General features: G+C 45.3%; 2 protein-coding genes across 2 annotated transcripts in view; one reads left to right on the plus strand and one right to left on the minus strand.

Annotated features, from left to right (window-relative positions):
• Positions 1 to 11,577, plus strand: part of TRIM55 (tripartite motif containing 55) — a 41,791-nt gene extending 30,214 nt beyond the window's left edge. Inside the window, exon 11 of the mRNA XM_067292337.1 lies at positions 11,450 to 11,577. Coding sequence (XP_067148438.1) covers positions 11,450 to 11,569 — 120 coding nt within the window. The 3' untranslated portion in view covers positions 11,570 to 11,577. The remainder of the gene's footprint in view (positions 1 to 11,449) is intronic.
• Positions 11,578 to 14,424: 2,847 nt separating this feature from the next.
• CRH (corticotropin releasing hormone) lies at positions 14,425 to 14,962 on the minus strand. Its single transcript, XM_013942824.2, has one exon. It carries the CDS (start codon positions 14,960 to 14,962, stop codon positions 14,426 to 14,428), a length of 537 nt encoding a protein of 178 aa, XP_013798278.2. The 3' UTR covers position 14,425.
• Between the last annotated feature and the right edge of the window lie 1,122 nt (positions 14,963 to 16,084).

Raw genomic sequence — 16,084 nt, forward strand, 5'->3', positions numbered from 1 at the left:
GCAAATCCTCAATACTCCTGGCTATCTAGCCAGTTATGGAAGCTCTTCTTGAAGTCTAGCTTTAGACAACCAAACTTGAAAAGCTGGGCCTAAATTGTGCCCTTAAATTCACTTGTGCAGATCTCTGATAGCTAGACAAAGCTGAGCACATCAAGAATAGTAAAGCCACTTTCCAGGAATGTGTAATCCTTAAAAATGTCTTCACACTCAGAAACACCATATCCCTTAGTTTGTAATAGAGGAACCCCAAAACACAGCAGTGGTAAAAGCCATGGTTATTTTACAATAAAACCCTCTTGTGTTGTCACTAGAAAAAGACAGGTCCCAAAATATGTCTCTTCAAATTATTTCAATCTGATTAAAATACAGAGGTCAATTGATAGGTGAGGAAAAATTTGTTCATTTTTGCCTTAATCAGGTTTTTGTAGGCAACATCTCTTATGCAGAGACATCATATGAATTTGTGAGAGTTTATGAAAGGTCTTACATTCACCTGGGTCTCTGGTTACCCAGCTTATTTAGTCTAAAATGAAATACAGGAGCCTATATTCTGTTGCCCAAATTCTTTGGCAGCACGCATCACAGAAGTGGCTGTCTGTAGTTCCAGAGAACTCAAATGCATACCTCCAGTTTAAAAGGAAATGCAAGTTAATCATCCACAGATAATATTCTGATCTAATTTCCCTTTGCTGCCAGTAAGTACAGTGCTTTAATTCCCTGAGGATATAAAATATAATCAGGACTGAGCTGTTTGGAAAGAGAAATACTAATGGAGTGGCCTATGTTAATCTTGTTTCATCAGTTTTTAAATTTTCTATTACTTGCTTGCAACCTTATGCCACCTGCCAGAATTACCATAGGGACATTCTTCTCTGTATTCAGGTATTGTAGTTCTCTTTGCCCTGCTGCTGAATACTTCAATTTCAGCTGGTGATCCTTCATATATTTTTCTATGAGACAGAATTAAATCATATGTCAGAGAGGTCAGTAGTTAGCTAAGTTTTAGCCAATTGGTTGTCATGTCAATATGCAGACAATATGGACAAAACAAGATTATTTAAAACAAAAATAAACCCGAGAGAGATCAGGCTGTGCTTCTTGCTCAGGTACCTCTGCTTTTCCATCACTCTATAAAAGGTACAGTTCTACATTTTAGCTCAGTGCTTCTCTGGAATTATTGCACGAGTGTAGTGGTGATACGCAAGTAATAATTTCCTTTATTTTCTACAAATTGGAAACTTGGTCTTGCCAGTCTTGCTCAGCTAAGTCAGCCTATTACTGCTCCCAGGGAGAGGATTGCTTGCTTGAGAGAACAGAGTTTTGCAAGGCCGGATTTAGTGGGAATTAACACTAAGCAAGGGTCTCCTCTCTGGCCAACCCAACGCAGCCTTCCTGCAGTTTGCCCACAAGACGGGACAGAAAGTTTGTTAGTATCAACAGCAAACATAGCATTAGCAGAACTCCCCTAGGAAGCCAGTTTCTGCTCCAAAAACTCTCTTCTCCCTTGTGCAGGTGTATTTAGTGTTATTGAAAGATCCAAGAGCACAGAGAACAATTCAACTTGATATCTACTGTCTACATCTGAATATGCAGATGTACTGCAGCTTATGTAGAAAACTGGATGGGTCTATGCCCATACTGTTAAAAAAAATCTACAGGATTTGACTGAATGAAAAATAGGTCATGTACCTCAGCGGCATTTAGCCTTTTGCAGAGGACCCATGAGTCAGAATACAAGTCCCAGTTAAATTCTGTTTGAAGCGTCTTCCTAAATCTCACTTAAATTTCACTTTTAAAAGATTATTCAGCCTATAGCTGAAATACAGGGGGAATATTAGATGCAAAATCTCAGACAGTTAACATTCCAAAAATTCTGCTTTTGCTTCTCTCTAATTTGTCTTACTGAGATGGGGCTCATTTATAAAGTTCATGTCTGAGGCCATTCAGGTTGTTGTTTAGTTGGTGGCAATTTCTACTTGTAAATTTCCATTTCACATCTTGACTTTGTGCTTAAGGTGAGATATTTTTTTCCTTAGTTTAGCAAATACATGCAGAGAAAATCAGGAAAGTCTTGATTACTCCTCTTTTAACACCTTTCTTTCCCTTGCTTCTGAGAATTATCTGCGTGATTCAGAGGCAGCAATGATGAGTCGTGAGGGCAATGCATTAAGACCAGCTTTCAGACAACAGTTTCACATAATTAATATGAGTGGCAAATATTTCACCCAAAGTTTTACCTCAAATAGTCTGGTCTGTGATTTGTCTGGTGAGTCACAGATACCATCTAATTTATATATGTTTCAATTTCAGTCCATTGCTAGCAATAATAGGACTTCAACAACAACAGTGTGGACAAAATTATTTCTCCTGTTTTAATTAATACAAAGCCAGGCTCACCCTGATCTTGTCTTTCTGAAACTAGCTCATTGAAATACTGAATTCTGCCTCCACGAAACCTCCCTCTCAAAGCATTTCTCATTCTGTTCTCTGTTAAGACATTCTGAAAGGGAAACAGAGTGTAAACAGAGAGTATTTCTTAATCAGGGATGAATTGTTGCTGTTTTACATCATGCTGTGGTAGATCTATGTCACAACAATGCAAGCCACCTATTGGTAGAATATTTGGTTTAGTTGTCTTCCTACTGCCTTGAAACATTTCAGACTTTCCATGCAGCTGTAAATTATTCTATGTAAAGCAGGGCTTGTAAACTTGTAACGGTGAGACATGGATCAATATTTAAACACCAGCCTACCTGACTATACATACTGAAAATCCCACTGGCAGTAATTAGCAGTTAATTAGAGCCGGCTCCTCATGTTTGAAAATTGAATCATGCCACTTCTAGGCTTTCCTGACTTTTGAGGGATTGGAATGCACAGGAATGAAGAGCGTCTTGCCTGTTTCAGTGCCTGCCTATCTGGCACTTAAAATGGAGATACAGGTTGGATAGGTACATTTACATTCAAAAGTAAAAAAACAAAAGGAGAGAGACATAGGAAATACAGCACTAATTCAGCCTTAAATCCCTTTTCAGGTGATATACCTTCTAGACATATTTACAATAATCTTTAGTTGATTAAGTTTAAGAGACCAATAACTAATTCAAATACCTGTCACCCCAAGGTTACTGGCCAATAGAGAGAGTTGGGTACTGCACTATTCAAACCCCCTTACAGATGTCTGATGTAGTTGTCAGAGGACTTTTCTTCTGACTGAATAGAGAAGAAGGTTCCCCCAATCCTGGAGAATAAGTGGTCCAAATTTCTCATTGTTCTCTCTAATTTAGAGAACATCCTGTCACATCTGCCCAAGTCTGTCTCACCCACCAAAGTTGGTGACCAAAATACAGTCCCAGTCTCCTAAAGCACTCACGGCTCAGCACTTCTGTGCAAAAAAGTGGCTATTTTTAATGTTGAAACAGTTGCTGTTTGACTTTATTGCAAAATGATTTATTGAGGAACATAGCTTTCTTTTTCCCCATGAGTGCAATGAGCCTTTTTGGTATCTGGCACCCATTTTATTTTTTAAAATACATTCATTTTCATATTTAAATGTAATTTTATAATTTAATTTTATAAAATAAAGATTTTATTTTAAGGAACTGGTGTCAGCCCAGATGCAGATCAGTTGTGAGTTTGGCGTTGGTGCCACTTGTTTGTGATCTGTGGTACTCCTTAGTAATTGTGTCAATACTTGCAACTGAATCTGAGTCTTTAAGAGCAGCATTTACCACAGCTTCTTTAGACTTCACTTGGGAACAGTGTGAGATGGGCAGCAGGAAACGTGGTTTAATATCTTGCACTTAGGTTGGCTGAGTAGTGTGTGAACAGGCCAGCATTGCTCATGCATGAGCATAGATTATAACGTGAGACACGATACCTCAGATGCCTGTCCAGGAAGTCACAGTGCTGCTAGTTGAGCAAAGTATTATTATTGGAGTAAAGTCATTTCTTGGCTACCCACTTTGATTACTGTGGTCATAGGAAAGAGAATATTCATGCGACTAAAAACATGGAAAAAACAAGCACACAGAGAAAAGGGGGCAACAGCAACAAGCAATCAGGGGAAAAAGGTGTTTTAGCTGTGGCGTGGACTCTCTCTTTCCATTATATGGTGGCTTTAAAGAATAACAACCTGTTGCTTTAGCTGGCATTCCAGTGTTTCCTCCTGGAGCTCTGTCAGTGTATTTTTGACTCTCACGGAGCGTGTGATGTGTCCACAGCTCACGTATATCACCTCCAGCATACTTACAACAGCCCGACTAAGTCAATCATTCACGATGTAAGTATAAGCAGTGCTCAAACCTCCGAAGCATGGTATAAGTCTGCACACCTCACAGCTATGCTGGCTCTGTTATCTGATCCAGTGAATGGAGCTCCAGGGTGAGTCACAGTCTGAACTGGCACTATGTCTCATTCGCTGGATTTGCAAAAATGTCATTTGGAGAGAAAGAAAAAGCTTTAATTTACAACAGTCCATATTACTCAATGGAAAGACTATGTGACAGAGGCAAACTGATGTTAAGCCACTACTAGATTTTTTACGTCTCCCTGAAAATCAACAGGAACATTTCTTTGACATGGGTTAGAGGGGTTACTACCGTGGAGGAGTACTTGGAAGGTCTTTACTTCGTGGTTAACTGAAGTTGTACCTACTGATTTGTTGAAGCAAGAGGAGGAGAAAGAGTTGGTAGTAGTGGGTAACTTTCTGATACTAGTGGCCAGCACTTACTACTTACTCTTACAGTCTCTCAGGATGATCCTTTTCTTCCCTGGACGGTTCTCTAGTAGGACTGGAAAAGGAGCAGAAGTGATAGATGGCTTGTTGATCAGAAGGTCCTCAAAAACTTCATTAGTCTGAGAGGAACAGAGAATGATGTGTGGATAAATCCAGAAAAGACTATTTTGAGTATGCAGTCTTAGCATTTACATGTTTGTAAGACTTTCCTCTTAGGTTTCCTTCATTTTCTTGGACAGTGGCAGGACAAGGTTTTATTCAGATTTGTAGGTAATTACTCTCAACAAAAAGAAGTTTCAGTGTGCTGCAACAATGGATGCAATATTAAAAAGGTGTCTTATTTCTGGCTTTTTTATTTCAGTTATGAATAAGACTGGTTATATGGAAAGGGGAATTATATTTAGTTTGTCTCAAACACCAGTCAGAAGCAAGCCACTCTCTTAAACCATTCTCTAGAACTGTTTCCACTACTGGTTCAAGTGTCTGGACATTGGTATCCTGTGGGAGCTGTACAGATTCTGCACCAAAATAAGCTAGTCAGACTTTTTATCTGAAACTGGTCTCTAAGATCATTAAGTAAGAGACATTGCATTTGCCATTAGCCACATAATGCTAATTGTAATATAATGAAAATCTATTAAAGAAAGGCATTTGCTCCCAATGGACATTTAAAATTCATTGCTGGCCACTATTCAGAGAGTGACACAGCTAGTACTATGATTGATGGAGTTTGTCTGTGTTATTTTGTCTGCCCCCATATGTTTTTTTAGCAGCAGGTAATCTTAGCAATTATTTCAGAGGATATTCTGTTGGTTCCCACTAATAAAAAGAAAAGATCCGTATAAAATAATCTGCCTCTTAGCTTGAAGCAGTATTGTTGTGATATATGTGACAGCTGCCAGGTGTTATGCTGAAGGAGCTAGACTGCATAAAAATATGAAAACAAAATGCTTGAACTAAAGTTTAAACTACTTAAAAATAACCTGTTGTGCTCTCTTTGTTTCCGCTGCCTGGAAGTATTGAGTGCCAGAAGTGTAACACTTGACATTTGAGACAGACAAACATAGCCTACGGATTCTGTGATGGCTTTGCGACCAGCTAGCATTTTTTAATAATGTTTGTTCTTGTCAACACTGGAGTTTTTTTCTAAACAAGCTAGCTAAAATATGGGAATTAACTTTAATTTCTCACTCATTTTCTGAGGCTACAGAAACCTTGGAAGCAAGAAGCCTGTAGTTCCACTGCTTCTTTCTCCAAGACCTGCATTTTCTTCCAAATTCACACTCTTGCTATCCCACTGGATCAAGAGGAGGCAGTGAAAGCACTGGGTGGTTCACATGCTTCCAAGGGTGTATTACCTACCTTTCTCTGGCAGCAAAGGTGGTTTAGGAGGTTCTTGCCAAATGGACCTGCTTCTTGTTCCTGCCCAGATGCCACCACTCGCATCGCAATTGTGCTGATGCAGCTGTTTGTGGGGCTGTGTTGGAATCGAATCACTCAAATGGTCCAGGTTAAAAATATCTTTCTTCACCTCTAAAACAAAACAAAACAAACTGATGTCATTCCAGTAACATTGCCATTGTCAGCACAATGCTGTGGACAGCTGCAGCGATGCAAATGGACAGTGAACCATGGAGGGATGAGGTGGATGGCATGCCAAGGGGCAGGATCTGCATTTGGTTAGCATAGCTCCAGAAAACATTTATGAAGGTGCATGAAAGGGCTATTTGTAACCAACCAACCAACCAAATGGGTGCATTGTTGTAAGAAATGAACTCCTTTCCTAGGGCGCATTGACTCCTAATAAGTTACATACATTCTCTTTTCGCTTATTTCAGTGTGAATCTAGACCTTTCTCATTATTTCAAATTTGAGACCATAATTCCAGAAGATGGTAAATACAATTGTGGAGAACTCAGTACTAGCTCAGAAATAACATACTGAGGTGATACAAAGTTTTCAGCTGGTACAAATTGACTGTGGTGAATTGAATTGGTTCAAAGGAATGTGAAAAGGTAATTTTTGCTTTGCCAACAAAGGCATAATCTCTTCTGCTATGGTCTGCATAAAGCCAGCAACCATTTTTGTTCTCTGACTAGTTAGATAAAATTGTGATCATTTACTCATGCAAGATTCAGATAAAATATACTGCTGGGTGATCTACAGCTCTGGGGTAACCAACTAGTTCTGCCCTCATTTCTCTTTATTTCTCACATTTCCTTGTAAACTGGTGTGATATAACCTCAGAGAAGGCCATTATTACAATGGCTTCTCCAGATCCTACCTAAGCGGCAGTCAAAAATAAGCAAAATATTGCCCAAAAATAAAGCAAATTGAATAAGACAGTTAAGTTCCTTCACCTTTCCTTCTCACTTTCCAAATTTAAGAGTTACAGATTTTGTAAAAAGTAATAGTGGTTTTCAATTCCTATCAAGCAATTTTTGGATATTCTGAAGTATTTGGGTGAGATCTTTCATGTGTAATTCTTTAAAAGCCAGATCTAGTCTAACCTGGTCACCAAGAGTCTTAGAGTCAACAGTTAGAAACAGGTATCTCCACAACGCAATCCGGTCCATAGACAGTTCTTTTACCATGAGGCAAATCACTCTCTGGTGGTGCCTTTGTCTCATAGGGGTTGAATACAATTTGCTTGACTGAACATCTCACTTCTGAATGACTAAAATTTGTTAAGATGGAGCCCGGTCCTGTACCTGAAGGCTATGGAGATTAGGGGATGCAAGCAGAACAGTGTGTGGAGTTCATGGTGTTTCAGGCATCTAGAAGCCCTAGACTGCCTATTTTCCCCCAACATATTATAGGATAACTGCAGGGTCCTATTAAATGAACACTAGTGATAGTATCTTACCCCTTTCCTCTCATCCACACCCTTTGTTAGAATTTTATATAGATTTAACTAGTACTTGTGCTTAAGGAAGCAAATGCTGAAAGATGCTGAGTACCTGCAACGTTGATACAACTCATCAGCTTAAACTTATACTGTTTACTCACACAAATTCATAGTGTGCCAGATGCTGAAGGGTGCTAAATGGCCATTCAGTGGGAGTTCTCATTGCTCAGCACCTCCAAAGAGTTGGCATGTAAACTCCAACTAGGACTTTGCCTATGCAAAAAACAAATCCAGCCATCAGTCATGCAGGGTGTGCTTCCCTCCTTGCTTCATGAGATGGCCTAGTGAAAATTCCTGGTGCTTACTGAAAGCATTATCTGATGTCACTCGACACCACAGGGGAAAATATAAATCAAAGCGTAAGTATTCAACACTCTCTCAGCATTGGCCTACTGTGATTAATCCAATCTGAGGTAAACAATTTAGTTATTCTATATTAATGTTAGGGACCCAAATCAAGGATTGGGACTTGTTATTCTAGGCAATGTGAAAAACAAGCCCTGCCCATGAGATCTCCAAGACCAAGAGATAAAGCTCAGGTAGAAGCTTAACTACAGTTACCTAATAACGATGGACAAATGCAACGAAGTGTTGTATCTGAAACATCTGAAAGGCATGTGGCAAAGGCTGCGCCACGCTCAGCAGAAAGCTTTTCTCTGACAATGGAGTAGGACTGCAGTAACAGGGAAAGCAGGATGTTCTGGGGTGAGATGGCAAGGACCTGTAGAGAGGTTGGATGTCCAGACCCTGTTGACACTGAGGGGACCCGCTTCAACTTTCTACCTAAAAATTACTTCCAGTTCAAAAAGTTCTTTTCTGTAAAAGCTGACATCTTTGTCTCAGACAGCTCTGAGTTGTGTGGGCTGCTGTTGCAAGGGCAAAATGGATTTAATAACATGGACAGAGTTGCTCCAGGCACCTTTTGATGGTCTCTTGCCTCACACGAGGATAACATACCTCAGTCACTGTACAACTCAGAGCACAAATACTAAAATGTCAGAGATGTGAAAACACAAGTCTAAAAGCCAAGGAATGACTCTGTTGTGAGTTTTGTGCTTGCTTCACTCCCAGCTGGATGTGATGGCAAATTATTGTTCTTGGAAAGGCACATCAAGTGAGGTATTGCAGATTGGCAGTCTGCTGAGTCCAGTGAGGACTGGGAGCAAATGCTTCATCCAGCCAAACCCAATGGGAATATGTTGGGGCTTCAACATTGTTTTTCTGACACAGGAAGATGTCATCACATCAGAATATGAAGGAGTTAACACATTATGAAATATAGTTTTGTCAGTGATGTAGACACAGATTGTTTTGTTTGAAATGCAGTACCAGCAGTGCTGGTTAGCAAGGTAGTGCAGTCACCTTTCCAGTCTAAGTCTTTACATTGTGCTTTATTTCTTCTAGCACTGCTAGGCCCAAATCCTATGTAACAAGCTACTTAACTTTAAGCTCATAAACAGTTCTTTCTTTCAAAGTTAAGCTTTGGTTGCAGTATGTTTCTGGGTATTGGTGGGTTGGAACAGCAAATGGAAGTGATAAAGGAAGCCTGTCCTGCACAGGGAGAGAAATGAGACGGTACCAGTGTCATTCAAGTAGAAAAGGAATAAAAATGCAGGAAATAATTTTTTAAACCTCTTTCCAGTCATACTCCTTCAGGGAGAGGAGGAAAAAAAAAAAGGGGGAGGCTGTCCCATGCAGGGTTACACATGCCACTGAGGGCTTGGTGCACAAAATTGCACAATCAGTTTCAAAATCAGTTTTAGCTATCCCAGGCACTCCAGTTGTCCTTCCAAAATAAAAGGCAAAATTTTCAGCATCACAGAGAACTAATAAACCACCTACACTTCTGCATCCAATGAGATCAAGCAAGCACAGAATCCCTTACAACTTTGAAAATCTAGTCATTTATTCACTGCTGATATCTGACTTTTGCAATCTGGGTTGGAACATTTCAGTTGAAAGGTTTGCGTTCAGCACTTTTCAGCACTGAGAGTCAGATCTATAATCGAGACTTGATTAGCTATGTGCCTTTTCAGCTGAAGATCTGGCCCCACAGGCCCAATTCCTTACAGTGCTTTTGCATAAGCCTAGGAGACAGTGCTTCCCACCAGTGTTGCTGAAAACGGACTTCTGTATTCACACAGGTAGCTGTTTCTCCCGGATTTTTCACTGAATTTGTGTTCTTAATAAAGTACATGGTAGAGTTAGCGAGCAAAAGCAATATTATTTTGAAAAGTTTCGTGTCTATAAAAAATCCTTTCTGAGTCCTGTATTTTGCAGCAAGTAGCAGAGGTGCCTTACTTCAAAAATGTTAATATAAAAATGTGGAAAAGTTAGTCCATATTTCGAACATGAAGGCAGATTCTCAGCTAGCAGTTCACTGAAACTATTAAGACTATTCCAGTCCAGAGCAACTGAGGGTCTAGGTCTGAAGAAGAAGCTATGAACTCTGATTAGATATAAGCAAAGTGATAAGGAGCTACTTTCTTTCATACCTCCGTGCTGTCTTGTCTGTTGGTGGCAGGGCACTCAAACAGGTAGTAACTGGAATGAAGCCCACTAGCCAATTTATACATAACATACCATCACTTCTCACTAATTCCTATAGCACACTTTAACATTAAATACTTACAAAAATGCTTAGAAAAATCATCTATCCCATGCTTCAGTTCCTCATAAGCATCCCTGCTTCGCTGTTTGTTCCTGGACATGTATGTTAGCATCACTGCTTTGGCAACTTTCTGTTTTCTGACAGTGTTATAAATGATGGAGGTATGTTAAAATTCAGAGGACACTATTCTGCCATTTTCTCTCTACTGTGTAATATCTTGACATCGAATAATCCACCTGTGATCATGCTGGAGTTCCCAAAGTAAGGTGAAACCCTACACAGAGAGGACCAGTAGGGTGGGCCCAAAGCCTTTAACACTATTTTAATTTTAAGAATGTACAGTAGTGTATGTATGCATATACGTAATTGTGGTTTTAATACTGAAGACACAAAGCATCCCTTAGCTACCAAAACACCCATTTTTGTTTATCTTTCATGGCATTTCTGATAACATCACAAAGCTAGTCTTCACTCTGCCAAGGGATCTGAAGACTCTGAGATTAGTAAAAATATTTCTCTATATTCTAATGACATGTTAAACATTCAGCTAATCAAATAATAATAATAATTCCTGTTCGTGATTAGCAGATGCAGTATATCAAGTCCAGATTCCTTTTTTGCTGTAAGTGTAGGATACCTGTTTTCTGCGCCTGGGAGCAGAAGCAGAAGCTTATTACTGCATTATTTATTTTCTGTTCTTGGGCTGAGTAAAATTGAAAGGAAAAAAACATTAAAAGACTTCAAAGAAAAATAAAAACACATCCGAGGCACATTTTATGACAGCTGAACAAGTATCATGTTGAGTGGCAGTGCACTGACAATAAGTTTTGGCTTAGGACCACATCAATCTGGAGGCCCAGCTACACAAGCCGAGCTGGCTCAGGATCACTTATAAACAGGCAGTTATCACCTTCATTGCAATGATATCCCAGAGGCCCAAATCAGGATTAAGCCCTTTGCGCGGGGGCAGCACACACACATAGTGTAATCTTTCCTCTACCGATGTCGGTAGCAAAAGTCCCACGGACTTCTCTGGTGTTACTGCTCTGGCTGGCCTCCCCAAGTTTTCATGTTCCCCACCTTTTCCCCTTTACCCACTCCATTCTGTTTTTGTGCATACTGTGAAATCTTAAGGATTTTAGTTCAATTCATCTTTTCCTCTTCCATTTGTCAACTTATCCTTCCTTTGCAGACTGGTTCTGAACCATCCCCTCAAGGATGCATGGAGGAAACACCTCTGAGCCACGAGAGGGGTGACGAGCCAGCTCGTCATGTCTTCTCCTTCTCCTGGTTGAACTCCCTGAACGAATGATGACTCACCCAGGCTGGCTTCTGGTGTGCTTCTCTGAGGGGCCGCAAGCGCAGGCAGTCTGCCTGGAGTCAACAAAGAAACAGACCTGGAAAGGGACATCTGAGCAGGTTTCATTCCCAGGAACTCAGCTGACCTCCACACTGTACTCGGCCCTTGAGATGATGGAGTCCTGAAAAGGGTGGGAGCATGGGGACAAATTGCTATACTACTGTAGTCAGAGTGTTTTCCAATAATTTCTTGTTTCCAAGGGGAAAATGGCATCACTACAGCTGTAGGATGAGCACTGCTAATGTTTCACTATTTATTCACTTTTCAGCATGTCTTCATGTAGGAGTAAATGCTTCATCCATGTTGTTAGTTAAAATGCTAATATGATATTCACTAGTAGTATCCTTTGCCAATACAGAGTGTTTCCCCTCAGTACCCTCCTGTGTCCAGCCCGGACAGTTTGTCTGTGCCAGTGACATCAGTGAAACTATCCCTCCTTGACACCCCCAAATCAGGGTTAAGTCTAAATACCTCCCCGTGGTCATTGTAGTCCCCACAGTACCGGGGCATCCCGTACTGCAGGAGCTGAACGCAGGAGGCGAGAGGAAAGCTGCCGTTTCTTCCTTCTTCCTTTCTTCCTTCTGCACTTGCTTTGCTGCTAAGTCACAGCAGATGACACTCACACAAACAGGTTTTTTTGGTAGGGAGGGTGCATAGCAGTAGGGATGAGGAAGATGTGCACACCAAAAGCACTGGCCTAACCCCCACGCATGCATGGGGTGGCACACAGCTCTGACTGTGCGGGGAGGTGACTGGAGTGTTGCCCACATGTCTGTCCAACTGCAACCTGCGTCCGCATCTTCTCAGTCATCCATGAGATCAGCATACAGGAAAGGGGACATGTCCTTGCACGAAACCAGAGTGCAGTGAGGTGGCCACAGCTATTTGTTAAAGGTTTAATCTGAAGGCATTGTGGTACACTGTGGAAAAGGCTAATGCTGAATGTCCTGTTCCATGTGCACAGCAGATGCTGTGCATGGCAGATGTTTAATGAAACCAGATTTCTGTCTTAAAAGCAGAGAAGCTCTATAAGATGCACCTAGGGTGAAACTGCAAGTTTCATCACTGGGGACAGGGTTTCAGCACTCAGTAGTGTTTAAGGGAGATTGGCAGGTCACTGGGAGTGCCCAGTGCCACAGAGGACCCGGTTTAAAGCTCTGATCTAGTTATATGTGGATCTTTCCAGGAACCCTGGGTCAGACCCTAAGCACATCATTTTGGCATGAGACTGGCTGGCAGAGCATAGGGCCGTGCTACACCTCCTGCCCAGAGCAGGACAGGGGAGCCTGGCAGTGCAGGCACAACGCGGTGTCTGGTTAGCAGGCTATAAGGTGTCATCCATCCATCTGGCCCCAGTCCTGACTGTGCCTCATTATAGGGACAAAGTCACATCAGCGAGTCATCACAGCCCTGATCTATATCTATTTCCCCTGGAAAATGTTCCTGCAAGAGAAGTTTTGGAGGGTCATGTAGGTGAGGTCTGTAAAGAGTTTGAGATTAATATTGCCCAGAGCTAGCACCTCTCTGCACCATCGTCACCACATTGCCTCTTACTGCTGCGGGAGTTTTTCCCATGGGTTTAGCTTGGGGTGAGAGTTTGCTATTACAGGTCCCAGTCATCCTTGCAGATTTCCACCAGTTCCTCCCACAAAGATTCCCCACACATGCCACAACCTTCCTAATGCCCCTAGGAGGGAGCCGGCTTGACTCTGCCACTGGGACGAGGGAGCCAAAGTGAGTTTGGGGGTGTTCCTGGAAACAGGAGGACAAACAACACTAAAAAAAGGGGGGGGGGGAGGGAATAAATCCAGTAGTGTTTCACCAGTTTCTGCTAGGTGCGCGCTGGCACGGCCCTGCTGGAGGAGGCTGCCCAGCCCCGGCTGCAGCGCCGGGCAGCCCGGAGGAGCCCCCCGGCCCCCGGGGGCGGCAGGAGCTGGCGGAGCCCCGCACCCGCACGGCGGCTCCGGGAGGGCCGGGGGGGCTGCCCGGCGCCCCGGCCCCCTGGGCAGGCTGCGCCCAGGGCTGGGGGCTCTCCGCGGGCAGCGGCCGGGCCGGCGGCCCGACGGGGCGGGCCGCTGGGAGTCGCCTGCAGGAAAGGAGGCGGAGGAGGAAACCGGCATGAATTGCCTGGCCATTTGTCGGGATAAACCACGGTCCCGGCAGGGCCACGCTTCGCTTTGCCCTCCCCCCTCGCAGCCCGGCACTGGGGCGCTCCCACGGCCGGGGGGGCGGGTTGGGGCTCGTCGCGGCGCCGCGGTGCCCGCCGGGCGCCCCCCCCCAAACCCCCGGAGCCCTCAAGTGTCTAGGCAAGAAAGTCTATCAAGCCGTTGTTACTTTGCAGCTTTTATTAAAAATATAAATATTAAACATTCTCTTACACAACAAAATTGACCGAGCGCTGAAAAGATGTTTTATTGTGAAAATGTTTACAGGAGAAAGTGGATTTAAAGTAGCTTACAGAGATTCCCCCTCCCACCTCCCTGCCCCCACCAGAAAAGTTATCTGTCTTCTTGGCAACATTTTTTCCAATGCTCACACATCCCTACGTAGCAATGTCACTAGAATAACTGGGAAATGGAGAAATAAATAAAGGTAGGGGAGATTACAAACGACACTCGTGTTTCTGCACTTGGTACACGGTTGTGCATGCTAGTCAAGGGACAGAGGCTGTTCGGAGTACACCCCTCTAGGTTTAAAGCTATATAAAAATAAAGAGATGACATCAGAGCAGCACTATGGTACATCGGACTGTGTAATTATTCTTGTGCTAACTGCGGAATCTCTTTGGCAAGGCGGGGAGGGGCCGTTTCATTTCCCGATTATCTCCATCAGTTTCCTGTTGCTGTGGGCTTGCTGCGCCAGCTGCTCGGCGCGGGCCATCTCCAAGACTTCTCGCAGGAGGTGGAAAGTCAGATCCAGAGAAATCGGGGGCTCCTCGGAGCGCTTCTCCCTCTCCACGGCCTCTGCCCCGGCCTCGCCCTCCTCGGGGCTCTCCAGCGAGCGCTCGGGCAGCTGCTGCAGCTGTTGCACCGCTGCTCGGAAAAAGTTGGCGGCGGCGGCTTCGGGCGGTAGGTGGCTGGTGCTGCTGGAAGAGGCGGATAAAGAGCCAACGGGTCTCTTGTTGAGGTTGCCCAGGCGCAGGAAGTACTCTTCTCCCATGCGGAGCAGGACGGGCAGAGTTTGCTGCTGCTGTTGCTGCTGCTGCTGCTGCTGCCGCTGGAAGAAATCTGGCTGGTGCAGAGCCCCGTGGGCGGCTACCGCGCTCTTGCTGAGAGCTCTGCACTCCTGGCAGGGCAGGAGGGCGACCAGCAGGATTCCCGTGGAGACCAGCAGCTGGATCTTCATGGTGGGGGCCCAAACCTGCAGCGGTGACAGAAGGGGAGCGGGGGGGGCACACGCGGGGCGTGCGGTTAGCGCGGGCCGTCGGGGCGGCGAAGCCCCGGCAGCGGGAGGGGACGGGAGCGGAGGGGGCGCGCACCGACGGCTGCTGTCCCGGTGCTGAAACGCGCCGCTCCGCGCCCGCTCCGGCCCCCGCGCTGCGCGGCCCGGCAGCGCCGAGCCGCGGCCCGTCGGGCTCCGCTCTGCCCACCCGCCGCCGGCCCCTGCCGTCGAGGGGCCGCCCCTGCGGAGCAGCGCTGCGGGACGGCTCCGGGCTCGCTCTGTCCACAGAGAGGCGCAGCGCGGCTGTAACGCGTGTGCGTGGTCCTGCGCGTTTCTGTGCACCCGCGGGCGGCAGGGCGGCTGTCCCGAAGAGCTGCGGGCTGTGAGCGCCCGGTTCCCCGGCGCTTCCCCGGCTCCCCGCCCCGCTCCTCCCCGGCCGAGGGGGCTCGTCCGGCTCCCGCGGGGTCCCCGCGCCGAGGCCCCGCAGCGCAGCCCCCTCCGCTCCGCGCCCAGGCGCGGGTCCCGCACCTACCCGGGGCGGCGGCAGGGCAGGCGGCGGCGGGGCTCGGCGGTGCCCGGCGTCCCTTCCTCTCGCTCTCCCTCGGAGCCGTCTCCTGGCGAACTTGTGATCAGATTTGGTCCTAATCAGAGCCCGGGCGCGTGATTTTTATAGCTTAGACCCTCTCCTGGAATCACGCAGAACTTGCCTAATAAGCTGACGCTCTCCTGACAGCGCCGCTTGCGTGCCCCGATCTACTGCTGAATAAATCATGGGGGCCCGTCGGAGCGGCGATGGGCCGAGTTTCGCTATCGCAACCCCAAATCTCACGTCCAATTATATCAACAGATATTTATCGCCTCTGCGGTGACGTCAGCCGGGCCGGGGGTTGGGGAGCAAGGTGCCCCCCCACACCCACCCCATTGACAAAAATACTTGAATGAGATTTCCTAGCGGGCGCGTACTATGAGAGGTCACACGGGGGAAACTTTCCACTCGCGGGCCGGCCCGCGGGGAGGGACCCGACCGGCCCGGCGCCGGGGCCGCCATCCCGGGCAGACGCCGCCCCCGCGCCCCGTGGGGGTGCT

Source organism: Apteryx mantelli, chromosome 2 (assembly GCF_036417845.1).
Source record: "Apteryx mantelli isolate bAptMan1 chromosome 2, bAptMan1.hap1, whole genome shotgun sequence".
NCBI classification, from domain to species: Eukaryota; Metazoa; Chordata; class Aves; order Apterygiformes; family Apterygidae; genus Apteryx; species Apteryx mantelli.